We start from the raw sequence: 18023 nt of genomic DNA, 5'->3' as shown, positions 1-18023 counted from the left end.
CTTTGTTGTTCTGCTCTATTCAACAAAATAATTCTAGACATTTGAAGACATCAAACATTTTTTTAAGATAGACACACTAACAAACTATTGAAATAATATCTCCACCGCACATAAAAATAGGAGTTAACTCACTAAAGAGAATCTCTTATATCCAACTAGATCTAACCACCTCCTAAAACTTACAACTAAACTATTGACATAGAGACAAACTCTACCTTGCATTGAGAAATACAATAACAATCACAACCTTTCATATACTACACATTAGACAAGTAAGAGTTACTCATTCTAGCACTCCCCCTTAACTAGCACTTGTCTCAATTTTTATGAGGTCAAGTCTTCATCATCAATTGTCATTGATTCAATGCATCAAATGCTCCACATATGTTGAGGACACTTATAATTTGCAAAGTCTATATCTAGTCCAACCTGGCACTTGCATCTTATACCTCATTCATGTAGATATCAACAAATTTTCAACATTTATATAAATGAACAACCATCCATCTTAATACATGGGTTCCTAACATTGCAATCACCGATCTAGTATGGTGTCCTTCATATACATGATTCATACAACTTCTTGATAAACTCCCTTTGAAGTACATAAAAATTCTACTTTCTAAGACTATCTTTCATTTTCAATTGTTGAGGTATCTGGAATCTTCGACCACATCTTTGACATTTCTATTCAGTAGTCTCCTTAAAAAACAATGAATTTTAACAAACTTTATAGCATAGTTACCAGGTTCGAAGTTCGAATTTGAATTCGATACGATAAAAAATCGGATGAAAAAATTTCAATTCGGAAAAAATTCGACACTATATATATATATATATATATAAATTAAATACTTTGTCTTCATTTTCTTCTCATTTATTTTGAAATTTAAATAATTTTAATCAATATAATATACAAAACTCAAAAGTATATTAGTCATTAGTTTCTGATTTTATTTTAAAATCTTTTTTATAGTTAACACATTTAAAAATTAAATATTCAAAACTTATTTTTATAAAATTCCTCTTAACATAAATATATATAGAAAATCAATTCTTAACTTAAATATATATAAAAAATCAATTATTTTTTTATAAAATTTGCTTAATTTCAAAATTTTCCTTCCTTGTTAGCTCAGTTTTTTAAACTATTAAAAGAAACAGTAAAATTTTGAAATCTGGGAAAATTTCCCATTTTACTTGTTAGCTCAGTTTTTTAAACTATTAAAAGAAACACTAAAATTTTGAAATTTGGGAAAATTTCCCATTTTACCAGCTATTCTGTCTCTATTAACATTGACCTATAATGAGACTTTTTGGAAGCCTTTCCGATGGGTTTTTCCGGTCAAAATCCGGCAGCAATTTATTGGAATCACAAGTTTGATAGCTAGTTTCTGCACAATCAATGTGTCCCAGGGGTTTTTCAGGGTGCTGAATCCAAATATGCAATTAAAAAACCATTTTAACTGCAACAAATCAAGATTTAACCTCAATTTCTTCCCCCGGATTCCGTCACCGGAATCTCCAAAAGATCGCATTATAGACAACTCCCATCTATTTTGTGTAAATTTTAAAATCTAGGAAAATTTTCTCACTATTAGTTTTCATTTTACATGAGTTTTCATTTTACCTACTATCTTGCCTCCATTAACAGATATTTTGTGTTTAGAAGTAATTGTATTTACCATTCTAGACATGCAAATTAATAGATCTCAGGTAAACTATGACTTTTTGTTTGTTTATCTGATTTAAAAAAACTATGATTTTATTTGTTTATCTAATTAAAAAGATTAGATTAACTAAATTTTAGATGCACCTTTAAGTCCCAGATTAAGTATTACCCCACGAACTTACAAATAACAGATAATAAATAATATGAATGTGCAAAAAAATAGGCTCAGCAATAATAAGAGCCTGATTAGGAATGCACACCCTCACAGCAGGCAGCGACTATAAACGGGATCGAATTCTTATCTAAGTATTCGAAATAAGAATCGAACTCACGAATTTCCGTTTTTTTTGGGGAGATTCGGGAGTATTCGGTAACTATGCTTTATAGTGACATATTAGAAAACACATTTCCTTCCTCCTACCATACATTCTTCATGAGTTCAATGTCACATCAATTCAACTCTGTGACACCAATAACATCTATGTCATATTAAGGATTTCCCATGTGTTTTCCTCACACAACCATTGAACATATAAAACACAATGGAACATGCTCCCATCAACGATATCTCAATGTATCTCTACTCAATTACGACTACCACGTACAACTCCATTCATGTAATAGGCACCGGGCGACAACTCAACCAAGATCATCACAGGTAGTTTAATGTCACTAGATCTCAATCATCACCAACACTAATAGCAGATTACCGTCATCCTTGTCTGGTCAATATAACAATCTGCACTTTTTGCAGATGGGCATTCAGTTTTGTATCTCAGCAGGCCATCTTTGTAACACCAATTACACGATTTTCGACGATGTATTCCAACGATTAGGTGAGGAGGTTTAGTCTCTACAGATAATATGATTCAATCCCAAACAAAATTATTTATGATTAGAATTGTTTCAAATACAATTTCTTTAATTAGAAAAAAAAAAAACAAAATTAAATCTTAATATTAGCATTATCACAAATTCAGCAAGCCACCATGCACATGATCTCATAGCCTCTATGGTTAAACAAACTATCACGAACCCATCATAGAAATCATTTATAAAAACAATCCATTTATTTATGCTAGAATTACAATGTAGAATTTGCATGATCAGAGTTACTACTGTGACAGCATCAAGGTTGACTGTTGTACCAGCTCAAATACCATGTAGAAAAATGGGGAGATCATCATGATTTTATCCACTCTAATACCATGTATAAAAATCGGAAAATAAGCATGTCTACACATCAACATTTTGTTTATATATTTTATTTAACAAAATAATGGTAACAGATAAGTACATCAAACTTTGTTTTAAGACAAACACACAATGCTATTCACATAGAGACTATTTCTACCTCCCTCCCATTGAACAATACAGTAGCAATTACATCTTTTAATATAATTAAAATCAAAACAAGAATTAGTCATCCCAAGGAATGAGCCTTGAGGCCAAGCTACATAGAGCATACTTGTCCGACAAATAACTCACTGTAGTAGCTCTTTGGCTAGAGTTTGTCATTATAGAGCAACATATAAATGCTAAAAAAGCACACTAGCTCCACAATAATATACACACGAATGGAAAGCAGGTTATACTATAAGCATATAATCGTCATTGCTACAGTATTGCTCATCCTTGGAGGCTCCTTTAATTTTATTTCTACATTTATGAAATAGAAATAATGCAAAAGCCACAGCAGAAGACACAAATGAGGGCATCATTCCTTTCTGCATCTGTATGGCAGTGTTTTTTTCTAGTCTCCCAGCTTCTTCCCTTTCACGGAGGGCCTCATCCCTTTGCTTTGTTAATTCATCATTTTTGTTGAGTTCCACGATTAAAATCATCTTCAAGTGGTTTAACGATGCCTTTAATTCTGCTTTTTCTGTTTCAGCTTCGTCCCTTGCTCGCCTTTCATATTCAAGCTCCAAAATAGTTTCCTTAAGGCGTGCCTCTTTTCTCAGAATTGCATCTTCTTTCAAAAGGGCCGCATCCCTCTGCCTCTTTAATTCATCTTTTTCGTTGAGTTCCTCAACTAAAACTAACTGCACGCGGTTTAAACATGCCTTAAAACGGGCTTTGTCTGTTTCAGCGTTTTTCCTGGCTTGTCTTTCAGATTGAAGTTCCAAAATAGCCTCCTCAGGGATTCTCTCTTTTCTCTTAAATGCATCTTCTTTCAACTCTAAAGCTGCATCTAATTGCTCAGCAATTGTTGCTTTTACTCTCCAAGCTTGTGCAATTTGATGGAGGGTGGCAATCCTTTGCCTTGCAAATTCTTTGTCTGCAAGCATCTTAGAGTAGTTAACTGAAGTCTCTGCATTTGCCTTTGCCATTTCACCTGATATTCGAGGGCATGTTACTTGCCTTCGAAGTTCCGGTTCCAAAATAGCTATGTGAAAGTTTTCTGCAGAGATTTCGTAAGAAATGTTTGGCAATACTGCTTGTATGGCCATTATTTCGCGCTTGTAAAGGATGTCTGGACTGCAAAATGGAAATTTCAAATAAGAAAAAGTATGTAACAATGCTATCCTACAAAGGAAGATGTCTTATACAAAAAGCTTGTTCCAGAATGCTTTTACCATAGGACAAACTTATAAGTTCGACACTCTCCCAAGAAGAATGTTTCACCAGCTTTGGGTGGAGCTCCCCTTCTATTAACGTAGCCAGGATAGTCTTCAATTCTAAAGTTAACCGACTCTTTCAAAAGTAAGCCACATTCTTCTGCTTGTTTCACTAACTCCCACTTATTGTATGGGTCTCTTTCTTTGTGAGTAACATGAATTTCTCCAATTTCGCTTACCATAGTCTTTGCATTCTTGAAAAACATCTTCAACAAGTGGCGGTGCTGGCTGAAAGTAAAAAATAAAAAAAAATTGACCAACTATAATATTTTTTCATCCATTTGTGATCAGATGCTCTAATCTCCACTTACAAAATAAATACCTTGATTTAACAAAAGGATTAATCATTATATCACTTTCATAAATGTTGTTGGAGCAGGAAATTATATAAAGTCTAAAAGAAACTTACTTGATAACTGTTGAATGGCATTCCTGTCCACAAAATCCTGCATGAGGGAAGTTGTAGACAATTCTATGGAACTTCATCTTCCTTATGGTATGGTGCTCCTCCATTGTGGTTACATCAACGCCATGCAATACCAGTGCTCCAAGCCTTGCCAACTTTGAGAGAGTCTGGGCTGAATTATAAAACTGTTGCAGCTTCTCTGCATCAAGGGCATAAATATAGAAACGAAATCATAACACAAAACGTATACAATAGCAATCATAAACACAACAAGAAAACACAGAGAAAAATTGGAGGAAACGTTTGAGACCTCTACTGTTAAGAGAGGTGGCAACCATGTTTTCTGCAGACCCAAATGCATTAGCCAGAGATAAAGAAAAAGAAAAGTCCCCTTCTCCAACTAACAATATCTGATGGAAGTTGGAGTAATGCTTGATATGTTTCTCCAAAAAAGGATGTCCCGGTAGATAGCTCGATCTGTTCATTTGTCGATCATGCACATGATATTCCATATCTGAATACAGGAGAGGTTCCACAAAGTGTTTCTGAATTAATCCCCTGCCATCCAAAGTCAATTATTGCCAGAAATAAATCATTTGGAAAATCGTGCGGAAATGTATGTCAACCTGCAACTATGTTTTTGCAATCAATTAACAAACTGCAACATTCTTTCAACCGGTAACTATGTTTTTGCAATTAATTAACAAACTGCAACATTTTTTAACAACTAACGAACTTATCTCACTTGCTAACAATGGATGTGAAGAATGATGTTGTCTCTTGCTACACGTCTTCTCTCCAACCACAGAGAGGAAATAAAATGATCAGTCATATCATTTCTCTTCTGCGAATTCTATCATTTAACAGAGACAATCTAGCCAAAAAACTCAAAAACGCATGGAGCAAACTCCAATATTATTTGTCACTATATCCATTAACCCATCAATGAACATTCAAACCCATAAGAGCTGCATGCTACACATAGTCTATATTATCAGCGTGTTGTTCCATCGAAAATTAAGAAGGCTCCTCAATCCCCAAGGGATCACACATCCTTAGGGTGATTGCTAATTCATCAAAAGCGGAAGGTATAATAAATGTGTGAAAGCCTTATAAATGTGCTAATCAATTATTTTAATTAAAGGAATAAGTAATCCAGGATGTACAAAGTGAATCATATTGAAAATGTTGTAGCGTGAATTTATTTTTTATGTAAACATTTTATATAAAAGATGGCTCTCTCCTCTACATCTCTCCTGATATTTTAAAGTTATCTATTTAAAAATAGAGTAGTTTTTCATAAACTTTAATGGTACCAGTTCGTTTAGAAATTATTTTTTTTATAAATTAAAGTAATTTGTTATACATTTTAAATTATTAAAAAAATATTAAAGTTATTAGTTTTTTAATAATTAATTGGAATTAAAATAATTTGTTATAAAATTTAAACAATTAAAAAAAAATATTACAGTTAGTTTTTCAATAATTAATTTTTAAATCAATGTGGGCAACAAAAAATAATTAATTTTTAAATCAATGTGGACAACTTTTGTTGTGATTGTTAAATTTTCAATATATTATAGAATATTTAAATTTGTATTATAATAAATTTATATTTCTAATTATATATATGATAAGAGTTTTTGAGGAATCTGTAATTTGGAAAGATTGACCATCATTTATGGAAATTTTAGAGGTTAATATTCCCAGGTGGGCTAATTTTCTATGATTTTTCCAAAAAAAATTCTACAATTTCCACTTTTTATAAAAATGATTTGTCCAAATTTTACAACATAAAATTATTTGACTATATATAAAATCATTATAAATTTGAATCATTTTACTAGTTACACCAATAAACATTTTATAGTTTGCATATTAGGGACTAGTGAGATTCACCAATGTTTTTAAACATCAAGATTCCCCTGCCCACACTATTACACCAAATATAACTAATTCATAAATGCAAAGGAGAATCGTTAAATCGGAAAGATTGACCGTCAATATTACACCAAATACAACTATTTCATAAAAAACACATAACCTCCCAAGACTTGAACCCACAACTAGACAAACCAATTGTTCACAAAACCACTTAAGTTAAAGATCTTTTGACTATTTTATATACCATTTCAAATATTATTTGAAAAATAAAAAATAGAAAAATTAATAATATTAAAATTTATTGGGACGTGACCCTCTTGGGGTTGGATGAACAAAGGGGACATCATATGGTTCACGTTGGGTGGATTAATGGGGAATGACACATGCTTCGAAGTGGCGAGGTAGCCATGACAGGTGGCATCGAAATGGTTGAACTATCGAGAAGGTGAAAACCTATTTAAAGCCTTGGATGATCTACAATTGCATACATTTTTGGTCTCTTGGTATGGGCAATAGGGAGGGAGGCTTTACGAATGTTGAGTATCCACAGGGACACCTATGCATGCTTGTTGGTTTTGGAAGCTTTGTCTTGGTTGGTAATTATGGATAGCATATTTATCCCGGCTTTGTGCTTGGTTGAGTGATTATGGATAGCATATTTATCCAGGGGAGGGGGTTCTTGGATGCTTGAAATAACCTCCTGAATCATGGGTGGGAGCTCCTATTGCGCAACTTCATTCTACAAAGATCAACTCTTGGAGAGACTTTCGAACCCTTGGTGTTGTAGTGGTAATTTTGGTACCTCCTATTAGTTTCAATGATCATTTTGGTCCTGGGGTTGGAACGTGTTTGGTATGCTCAGTTTAGTTTTTGTACTAGGAATATGAGTTTCTGTTGTGAAGCTTTGAATTGGGTTATTCGAGGAACACAATTGAAGGGAATTTTTGTCTTAGTGATTTCACAGAGAATCCCTTTCTCGACACTGGTGTTAATTGGACTCTATGTAAGGGCCTGTGTCAATCTTGGTACTTTGGATGTGTCAGGAAACATTGGAACCATAGTGTGGCTTAGTCTTATTTGGAGGTGTGGAGCAGTGGGCCCTAGGGAAGTGGGTTGCTTCCCTGTAATTTTAAGGTCCTTTCCTAGTGTCTTGGAGATACAGTGTCCATGTTGCACTAATGAAGTCGAGCCTGGCATGGAGCAAGACCTCGAGGCCAACCACACAAGTGGGCAGGAGTGGCGAATGCAAACGTGACTGGTGGTGTGGATATGGTGGGGGAAGTGGCCCAGATTTAGGCCTAGTCGTCAAGTCGAGTGGAGTAACCACCCACACTAGACTCTATTGTTGAGCAGGTGCGCAACATCTCGACTGTTGTAGAAGACCTTTGGCTACAACATTATGATGATAAGAATGGGGCGATTGCATTTCTCAATGAGATTTAGTATAATCAGTGGGACATGTTGGACCATTTGGTATCTGTGTCAGAGCCAGTGTCGAGATAGTGAACAATTGGAAGAGATGAAGGCGTGCCTAACTTACATTGAATTTCAAGCTCACAAGGATCATGGCCCTGTTGCGGCCCCAGATGCTTCTCAAGCACTAGATGTTCACCTTTGAATTATGTTGTTTGTTGGTTGTTTTATAGTTCTTCACATGTTTTAGGTAATCTGCCTTTTTTGTCTCTCGAGATATGTAAAAAATGACACTTCCTACTCAATTTTTGTACCACTCTCGTGGCTAACAAATCCAGTTAGAGTGAAGTCAAGAGAGCAGTGGGCTTTATGTCCTTATGTTGTACCTTTTTTATGAATTAATGAAAAGATTTTGGCTGAAAAAATATATATATTGAGACGTGAGAAATCCCATTTTTCCTATTTGAAAAAATAAAAATGATTTTATATATCATTTCATATTACTTCAAAAATATTTGGCATGAGAACAAGTGTTAACATAGGTTGAGAAGGGTGCTTGCCACCCCACCACCTCCCACTGCATTAAGAGGGGTTTGCATGGCCAACCCCTCCAATGCACGAAGCATGCGAGGCTTTGTTTCCTTTGGGGTGATGGTTCATTCTTTGTAGGGCCCTCGACTTGATTTCTTATTGCATATATTATGGTATTCATGTCTCATTTGGATTCCACCCCCGTCGCTACAGGGATTATATTTTCATCTACTCAACACAATGGATTTTGAAGCCGAGGACAACTTGGCTAAGTCATGGAGTAATGTTTGGTTTTTCTTAATGCGAGGGTTACATGCCTATGGTACGATAGTATTTGTGACCCATGACAACATACAAATTCTTCTGCTTTCAAATTTTGGGCGCTCAGATTGTCCATTCAGGGGAGTGGTTGACAACTCAATACTAGATATTGAAGTTGTCACAACTCTGAGAGTCAAAATTCTATGGAGTCTACAAAATCTTAAAGTAGAGTTTATTGACACCATCGATTAGCGACCAAGGTTAAGGATTCTATCAACCTCGACAATCCTAAGTAGCAGTTTTTGGGTAGTGGTTTCCCTCCTACTCTATGAATTTTATCTTCCTTTTTATATTTGTGGGTGGTTCCTTTCTAGTAGTCCTACTACAGTACACTCGAAGTCTCCCTCTCTTTTGGATCTCATGGTCTTTGGGTCTTTGGTGGTTCTTGTGATATCTTCAATTTTTGGTCCTTTCCTTCTCCTTTTGTGGATTTTATGGCTTAATACGGATGGTGTCATGCTCTTTGGTCTGACCCTGTCCTGCACATTTCAACCTATGGTTGCATGGTTCTTTGGAGTTCATGCAAGGCATCGTTTATGTGGGTCAATTCTATATTGGTTTGTTGTTTCTTCGGGGTGGCTCGTGGGATTCTGTTGTCTCTACTGTCACTGGTTCATAGTCAGGGGGGACTTGGTTAGATTTTTCACTCTTTGGAGGAGTCGAGTAAGGCCTTGGTTTTAGGCCTGGTATCCTTTTTATTTGACCTCAATGCCTCGTTAGAGGATGCATAGTCATAGAGGGGCTAGTGGGAGTAGCCAACAAGGTCAACCGCGTGCTCAGACCCAGGCCTAGGAGGTGGTTGCCATTTATCACTTATCGAATTCTCCTAGCATTTTGGGAGGAGATTCATCAATAGGAGACCTATGCCATTAGTGATCACTAGGGCTATTTAGCTTCAAAAGTTATCGAGGAGGTGTCAAATTTTCTCCCTGACCCTAGTCATTCCATGGGAAGAAGGAACCAATGCCTACATTCTATCACCCTACACTAGTAGCTGAAAAATCTTAACTAAGTTGAGTTATGAAGGAGAAACATGAAGATAGGAATGATATCATTTCATCCCTGAACGAGATACAAATGGTGCAGCATTATCAATGGTATTGTCTAGAGAGATTAGATGTTTGCTTGGCTCACTTGGAGAGTCACCTCCAATGTGAGCTCAATCCCTTTGTGCCAACTGGTATAAGTGCAAGGGACCCTGCTCTTATGAAATCTTTAGATTCGGGAGTGTGTTGTTTTGTAGTTTTTTTGTTTTATCTTATAATCATGTTTTGATATGGCACCGTTGTGGTTGTTTGTCGTTTCTTTATGTTGATACTTTGTCTCTCTTATTATCAACCAACATATATGGTTTCCTTTGAGGTGGATCCAGGCCACTTTAATTTCGAAGATAATATAAAAATTAACTCACAAAAAAATATTACTTAAAAAAATGTGAATACAATTGAGTATGAGAGAGAAAGATGTTGTATAGTAATATTACATTAAAAGAAATAAAATAATACCTATTTAAAAAAAAGAAGAAGATTACAATGGAATCTTCACCAAAATAAAAGAATTCAATGTCCACTAGAAATAAAATCTTCAATGTCCACCTTAGGCAACATTGTTTTACATGAATTTCATATATAACGAGAGATAAAGTAAATGATAGTTAAAAAAAATCAATTTGTTCCATAAGTGCTTTTTACTTTCTACTATGAGCACATGTGTGATTAGTTCAATATCTACTTCAAATGATATAATCTTACATCAACTTTATATAGAGAGAGATAAAGTAATTGATATTTTTTCTATAAGTACTTTTGACTTTTTAGAATGAGTGAGATGTGTAGTTTCTTCATTGAAAATTTTAATTATTTGTTACTGCTAAGTATGCTAGAGGTGTGTATATTAAATATATCCAATAAATAAAATGTTTCAATATCATGTATGTGTATATATATGTGTGTTTGTATGTGCTTTTCAATATCAAAGATATGTGTGTGTAGATAAAAAGATTTCTTATCCTTAAGATTTAACACATTTTTTTTGGAGTAATTGTCAAAATTAAAGAGATGCGGAATTATTTTCATGCTTAGCAAGGAGTTGACTAATGGTGCATATATAACGAGAGCCAACGTAAATCTATTTTAAATTTGAATCTATTAAATGCAAAAATAAAACAAAACTCTCTAGATGTAAACATTTTTTAATTATATTTTTTACTGTAAAAAAATAAAAAGTTTACACTTTAAAAGATTGGATTTATCTTCTCTTGATAAATCCAAACTTAAGGTAAATATATATATATATATATATATATATTATAATAAATAAAAACATAAAACTTTAATTTCAAAATTTACTTAGATTTTAATTTATAATTAAATATTTATTAATTAATAATTATATTAAAAATATTATTAAAATTTGATTAAATAACATATAATTAAATATTTATTAATTAATAATTATATTAAAAATATTATTAAAATGTGATTAAATAATAATATAAATATTAAAATACGATTAAATAATGGTTGAGTAATAATTCTTTTTAAAATGTTTGGTAAACAACATAGAAAAAGGATTAATCTAATTTGTCCCACGTTTATATCCCTTTGTATAATGAAATTGATATTGATCGAGTAAAACAGACTATATGATATAAAATATAATAGTAAAAGTTAGTTCTTAAATCATTGTAATGTGATGAAGAATGCTATTATTTATTTAAAATCGTAAATGCAAAAAATGATTTTTTATTAAAACATATGTATAATTTATGATATTTGAAAAGGTTACTTACTAGTATAAAATTTATCGGATCTCTATTATATATATGTGATTGAGCAAAGGCAGAGTTAGAATCGTATTTGAAATTTTGAATAAAGTTAAAAGATAATGATTAAAGATAAAAGATGAGGGTTCTACTTCCTTCGAAGTGTCATTGTAAAATGATAAAGTTGTGGGTATTAAATGAATCTCTATTTCAATTTACAAATGTTAAAATTGATAATTTTAATGATTTTTACTATAAAAAATTATATATATATATATATATATATTATATTTTAGGTAGAGGGAGGAATGATTGAGATTTTTTTATCTAAGTTTATTTTCACAAGTGACATGTTATTACATGATAATTTTTGATGTAATGGGTTTGAGTCTTGTTGTTGAGAATAAGCTTTGATGTAATGGCTTTAAGTTTTGTTTTTGAGAAATAGTTCCTAGAGGATTAAAACATGTATATTCTCCATATAAAATATAAGAATATTTTACACTTGAAAATATAAAACTATTTTTACAATAGATAACTTTTTAGCAAAAATATTTTATTATAATGCCTATAATTTATAAATTATTAGAATTCAAATAAATGTTTAAATGTATAATACTTTTTTATGGAATAAATATTTGTATTGCCTTCTAAACAATAAATTGCATTGGGGTTTATATTGGCTGGTCACTATGAAAACCTAATCATATCCAAAAATGTACATGCATAAGAGAGGCAATAGACAAAAAATTGGCCAAAAATTCAAAATATACCATACATATGCTAATATGCGGGCCCTCAGGGCCATAAAAGAAAGACAAGTAAACAAGGAATTGCAAAACCAAAGACATAACAAGAGTGAGGAGACTAGGAAGAGGGGTTTGAATCTGTTGTTGCAACTTGGATTGGTTCCTTGTTGCTTCCCGATGAGTAGCTAGTAGTAGAAAGGATGTCAAGGTGCTTCTCTATGCACATCAATCATTGATTCAAGTTCGTCATCTGTCAATGCAAATGTTCCATGGAGAGGTGAAGGTCGTCTCCCTTCGCATGTCAATCAAGGAGAACCTTGTTGAATAGGAATTTCATGTGCCAGTACAAGTCCATCATGTGCATATACTGATTGAAATGATCACGTGTGTGCCCTATATCAAGCACCCAATCAACCAAGTATATCATTACCTCCATGTTCGAGAGAAGGTGCCTCAGGTTGGTTTTGTTCTGTTTAGCATGTGTGATTTCTTCTTTAATAGGAGACAGGGGTAAGTTCTTGAAAGTGAGTTGATGCTTCCTCCACCCTATGATGAGTTCGTGTGCTACTTCAACTAGCCCATTCTTGATAGTATGTTGCGCTCATGTGGACACAGGCTCACTGGCCTAGCATGTCGACTACATAGGGAGGAGAGAAAGGCCAAGGAACACTACTTATGTGTCAAGGAAGAGACAAAGATTGATAGGTGTAAAGGCAGTAACAATAAAGCAAACCTAGGTCCATGATCCAAACAAAAGTTAGTCGTCAAACAAGAGGAAAATTGGCTGGGAGGGTGCTAGCAAATGAAAGAACCAACAAGAAAGAGCTCTGCAAAGAGCCAAGGGCCATGAGAGGGAGAAGTCTCCATGGAAGTGCAGGGGATTAGCCATCGACGGATAAGAACACGAGACCATGTTGTTACTAGGACTGAAGGTCAAGGCAAGAAAACCAATGAAAGAGGACGAAATAGAGAGCCAAGAGGAGAATATGGTAGACTTCCCCTAGTGAAAAGCCACCTGGCTGTTGTAATACATTTTCACTAATGTAGAATGCTTTGGCTGGTTCCGGGATGCTCGATAGACTGCTATATAGTAAATATTGTTGCAGAGCGAGTTAGGTTTCCAGTTGAAGTTAAGGAGGGAAAATGCCAGCTTCATGGAGTAAATCTTGTTAATGAGCTATCTTTCCCTTCTGTGAATTTTGCCTCGAAATCTAGGAGCGTTGGAGCATTGCAAACATGGCTCAGAGGACCAAGCCAATATAATCTATTGCTCAAGAGCTAGGCTTCCTTGTTTAGAGGAGGACTAAACCATCAAAGCACTTGAATTAGCCTTTTGGAATTTCCCCATCTTGCCTAATATCCTTTTGTCAAAGGTTTCTAGTGATAGTGGAGCTATGAATTACCAAGGCTGTGACATAAAATGGCATACTTGGTGGCGACAAAGTCTGCTCAATCACGCCGGATGAGGAGATCAAGCGATTAGATAGTAAGATTGTTTGTCAGGTGGACTATTGCATTGAATGACATACTTAGTGGCAACAAAGTCTACTCGGCCGCACGAGGGGAGGAGATCAAGCAATCATGCAATAATTTGTTTGCCAAGTGAAGCAAATTTGATAGAGGTTTGAAGGGCAATGGTGGTGTTTTAGTTGCATGGTGTCAGACCACAAAATTATGTTTTTCCTCATGCTAAAGCTCATGTGGTTGAATGAATAGCTAAGGGGGTGTGCTAACACGTCCTTGGTCGGATGACCAAGTAGGATGGAAAAATCCTCACCCCCACCCTCTCGCATGTGAAACACCCCATCCAGGGATAAATGTATGCTATAAAATAATATAAAAATATTAATAAAAATATAATTCATTTTAAAATAATAATAATATTTTTAAGCTAATGACTCTTTATATTAAATTAACATAAAAAAATAAGTACCATTAATTTTATCAATGACCTTCCACCTTATAAATAAACTATGACAATTACAAGTTAAAGAAACTCATGGCTGGGCCTTGTCACGAGTCTAATAATAAATCATAAAATGTGAGAGTTTATATCTATGCTTTTGTAAGCTATTCAAAACAAGAGGGAAAAAAATCATAGAACATGGTATCGAAGGGACTCCAACTTTTCTTTCAAGCTTACCAAAAAAATAGGAATTACCACCTTATAAATAAACTGGGACCATTACAAGTTAAAGAAACTTGAGGCTTTCCCTCATCACAGGTCTAACCATAAATCATAAAATGTGCGAGTTTATTATATCTATGCTTTTGTAAGCTATTCAAAACAAGAGGAAGAAAACCATATAACATGGCATTGAAGGGACTCCAACTTCTTTTCTTTGAAGCTCACAAAAATAGAAGGAATTATTCCAATTACTCATGTCCTTGAACTTGCCATCGTTGTTGACCCATCTAGGTTTCATTGTCTTCATGTATGAAACTGGGTTTCAATGAGGGTCCTTTATGAATTAGAACTTAATAATTTTCTTCTTTGTTTTTAATCTGATTCTCTAAATGAATATGCATTATAATCTCAACATTCAAGATATTTTTGTGTAGGGTATCAAATTTTCTTTCCATCACGTTTATCTTGTGTAGAATATTTTGGTGTTGGCTACATTTCTCCTCCATTATTTGAGCAATGAAGGATTTATTCAACCAATATAAATATGCTAGCATAAATACCTTTCTATTACATGTTCTAGAATACCCTAGGTCAAGGATCCATCCTTCGAACTCTACTTCTACATGATTTTTGGGCGTTTGTTGTATGTCTTCTATTGACAACTTATATCCATTTTTAACATCTTGTCTTTGTTTTTAGCTAAGAATCAACTATGAAAGTCCTTCGTTTCACTTACATCACATGTTTGGATATGTGGTATGCATTGATGAGTTTGAGTATGCGATACCACTGTGACATGTGCTTTCAGACCAATAGTTGTGTTGTTTTTTTTACAAGTCCAGGTTTTCTATTTTCAAATTCAAAGTCTTTGGCATGGTTTTCGCTAGACAAGAGAGGTTTGGGACCACCTGACAAATGAGGGAACAATCAACCTGTTAACCATAGTGGGAGTGTAAGGGGATCTCCACTATGGCCAAAAGTGATTGCAAGAGTTAGAGATAAATTACAATTAGAAGAGTAAGGCAAGGACTATGCACTTGGAAACTCTAAGAAATTAAAGGGTAGAGGCCAAAATTAATAAAAACAAATGTCACCACAAACTAGAGTAAGCATTAAATGCTAGGAAGGTGGAGAGCCAAGTTAATGATTATATAGAGAAAACAAAATTGCCTTATGAGTGATTAAATTAGGGAGGGTACACAAAGATACTGCAAATAAGATGAATAAGGTAATGGGATACCTTCACAACTCTAGGTTGTGAACAACGCAATTCTAAGTCTAATCACCCTCACTCCATTAAAAACTAGCTATTCTAATCATGTTAACCCATAGAAAACCACAAACATAAAGATAAGAACAAGAGTTTGAGATGTTAACCAATTAAGTTCTAGTCAAACTAAGTATTTTGTGCTCTAACCTAGTGATATCCATCCATAGCTAAAGCATTGTCATTTAAAAAAAATGAGCCTAGCTTTAAAACATTGGGTACTTGTATTTTCCATAATTGTAGGGGCTCTCATCAACCTATACAAATAATGGATTGAGCTGCTCTCTAGATAGAATGAATTTGGATGATTTATTGTCATCCTTCCACTACAAAGGAGAATCATTAACTTGGCTCTCCATCTTCCCTTTGAGTTGCAAGGAGGTGGAAACATTTTTAGAGCTACTCCATCATTTTGAGTGCATGCATAGATACCTCGTCCATGTAAATAATAATAATAATAATAATTTAATTTCAAAGTTACAATTTAATTAAATACCAAATTTAAATATGAGGTCATTTCCTTTACACGGCAAAAAACCTTATTTATTAAGGTGTACATAATCTTCAAACATATAATCTTACTAAGACTATATCTTAAATTTATCAAAAGTACAGAAATATCAAACTCTCTAAGGCAAACATTTTATAACTTACTTTTACCTTTAAAAAATATATATTTTTTGAAATGATTAATAAATCATATTTAAAGTATTGATGAATGTCTTTCTTTATGGTTTGCATCTCAGACAAAACCCCACCATAAGGCCCTTTTTCTAATTGTGGTTTGGGGAATATGGTTGGAAAGAAACCAAGTCATCTTCAAAGATAAAAGCTCCTTCTACAACCAAGATTGCTATTAGTTTATATGCAAAAAAACTGAAGGAATATTTTATATTTTAAAAAGACTCATGAGTGATTTCAGTAAAAGCTACATTTTAAAAACTAAAGTTAAGGCGGTGAATGATAAATGAGTAATTTACATAAAAGTATCAGTACAGTTTCTCTCAACCCCACAAATACAAAATGTGTTACTGTGCAAGATGTAATCACCGATGCAAGTCTGATAATAAGTGTTCTAAAGGAACAGACCTCAACCAGACATTTTTCAGAATGTTTCATCAATTGCATTCAAGGTTTCATTGCTTATGTTCAAATTTCAGGTGGCACTTCATGAAAATCGGTAATCTGAAATTTCTGAGAAGAGAACCCAATCCATAGAAAATGAACCCAGACAACCTTTTGCAATTTATATAACCCTTCAAACCCCCAAAGAAACTAATTGCAAATTTGCTTACCTTTACTCGGTGGGAGCTTTCTTCCTTTGGCAGGGGATTTGAAAACCCAATTTTGTGAAGATCCCAAACCCGCAATGGCAGGGGCAGCTGCTCTGGTATCCAGAAGTACTCCAAACGTGAAGAACAGTAACAGGAGATTTACTGGAAGGCTGTGCATTAAAGGAATAACTGGCAGAGATGAGCGCAGCCTGCAGAAAACCAAAATGAATAGACATTAATACTACTTTCAGAAATGATCGATTATTTCGAACGCAACGTCAAGGAAATTACCACGAAAAGAGGCCGCTCTCAGAAACACCAAGGAAACAGGGCCACTCACTTATGGCCAAGAAAAAATAACAGAAGGTAAAGTGAAGCCCAGTTCGCAGAAATTTCAAACCTAGATTTGGACTATAATGCTAGCTGAGATTTCAATACTACCACATTCATACTAAGACACCAAGTCATCTATAATGTTAGCTGGGATTTCAAACCTAGATTTCACTATAATGCTAGCTGAGATTTCAACCATAATAGCCATTCCAATTAACAGATTCAAATAAAAAAAATATTCCATTTACTGCAGCCAAATATATTGTCATGGCGTTGAATTTTACGTACACATTATTGTTAATGCGCTCCTCCTAAGTGGACTGGTCAGGTAATCTAAAATACAAAATATATAAACCATTAGTGTGTGATATTAATGAAGGAATTGTCTGTGAGAGAGAAGCTAGTATAAGTATGGGTATTGAAGAATCTTAGGAAACTTTACAGGCATAGTATATTATTACGAGGAAGGAATGATGTGTGGGTAAGAAGAAAGTATGATGTGTGGGAAGGAAGGAACGATGTGTGAATGTGAAGAAAATATATGAGTGGATTTAGAAAAGCAATCTTGAGAATCTTCATGAGTGGCTTGGGAAAGCAATTTTTAGAATCTTGTAAATTTATTAAGTAAAATAATAGAAAGTAAAGAATTGAATTTTAATATTT

General features: G+C 33.9%; 1 protein-coding gene across 4 annotated transcripts; it reads right to left on the bottom strand.

Moving 5' to 3' along the window:
• Window positions 1-2971: 2971 nt before the first annotated feature.
• LOC149172677 (uncharacterized) lies at window positions 2972-17814 on the bottom strand. 4 transcript variants are annotated; one of them, XM_089427773.1, is made up of 6 exons: window positions 17649-17814; window positions 17049-17236; window positions 5007-5210; window positions 4700-4895; window positions 4249-4518; window positions 2972-4150 (listed from the first exon to the last, which is right to left on the bottom strand). In XM_089427773.1, the coding sequence occupies exons 2-6, from the start codon at window positions 17203-17205 to the stop codon at window positions 3262-3264; spliced, it is 1716 nt and encodes a 571-aa protein (XP_089283899.1). In that variant the 5' UTR covers window positions 17206-17236; window positions 17649-17814; the 3' UTR covers window positions 2972-3261. The 4 variants fall into 4 exon arrangements, with proteins under 4 accessions (XP_089283899.1, XP_089283900.1, XP_089283902.1 ...); XM_089427774.1 differs by lacking the exon at window positions 17649-17814 and adding an exon at window positions 17319-17589; XM_089427776.1 differs by lacking the exon at window positions 17649-17814 and adding an exon at window positions 5442-5487 and having other exon boundaries at window positions 2973-4150; window positions 5007-5254; window positions 17049-17135.
• Between the last annotated feature and the right edge of the window lie 209 nt (window positions 17815-18023).

Source organism: Pinus tabuliformis, chromosome 4_2, assembly GCF_031772625.1.
Source record: "Pinus tabuliformis cultivar Carrire ecotype Pingquan chromosome 4_2, CPIR1, whole genome shotgun sequence".
In the NCBI taxonomy this organism is placed as follows: Eukaryota; Viridiplantae; Streptophyta; class Pinopsida; order Pinales; family Pinaceae; genus Pinus; species Pinus tabuliformis.
Note: the sequence above shows the minus strand (reverse complement) of the source record. Positions and strands in the feature narration are given on the sequence as shown.

Excerpts from the sequence above, each read along its gene's own strand:
- LOC149172677 (XM_089427773.1), bottom strand. The coding sequence starts at position 17,205 with ATGCACAGCCTTCCAGTAAATCTCCTGTTACTGTTCTTCACGTTTGGA. Across the intron at positions 4,896-5,006 it reads CACCTCTCTTAACAGTAGAG|AGAAGCTGCAACAGTTTTAT; the intron begins GTCTCAAACGTT and ends CCCTTGATGCAG. Across the intron at positions 4,151-4,248 it reads ACTTATAAGTTTGTCCTATG|TCCAGACATCCTTTACAAGC; the intron begins GTAAAAGCATTC and ends TCCATTTTGCAG.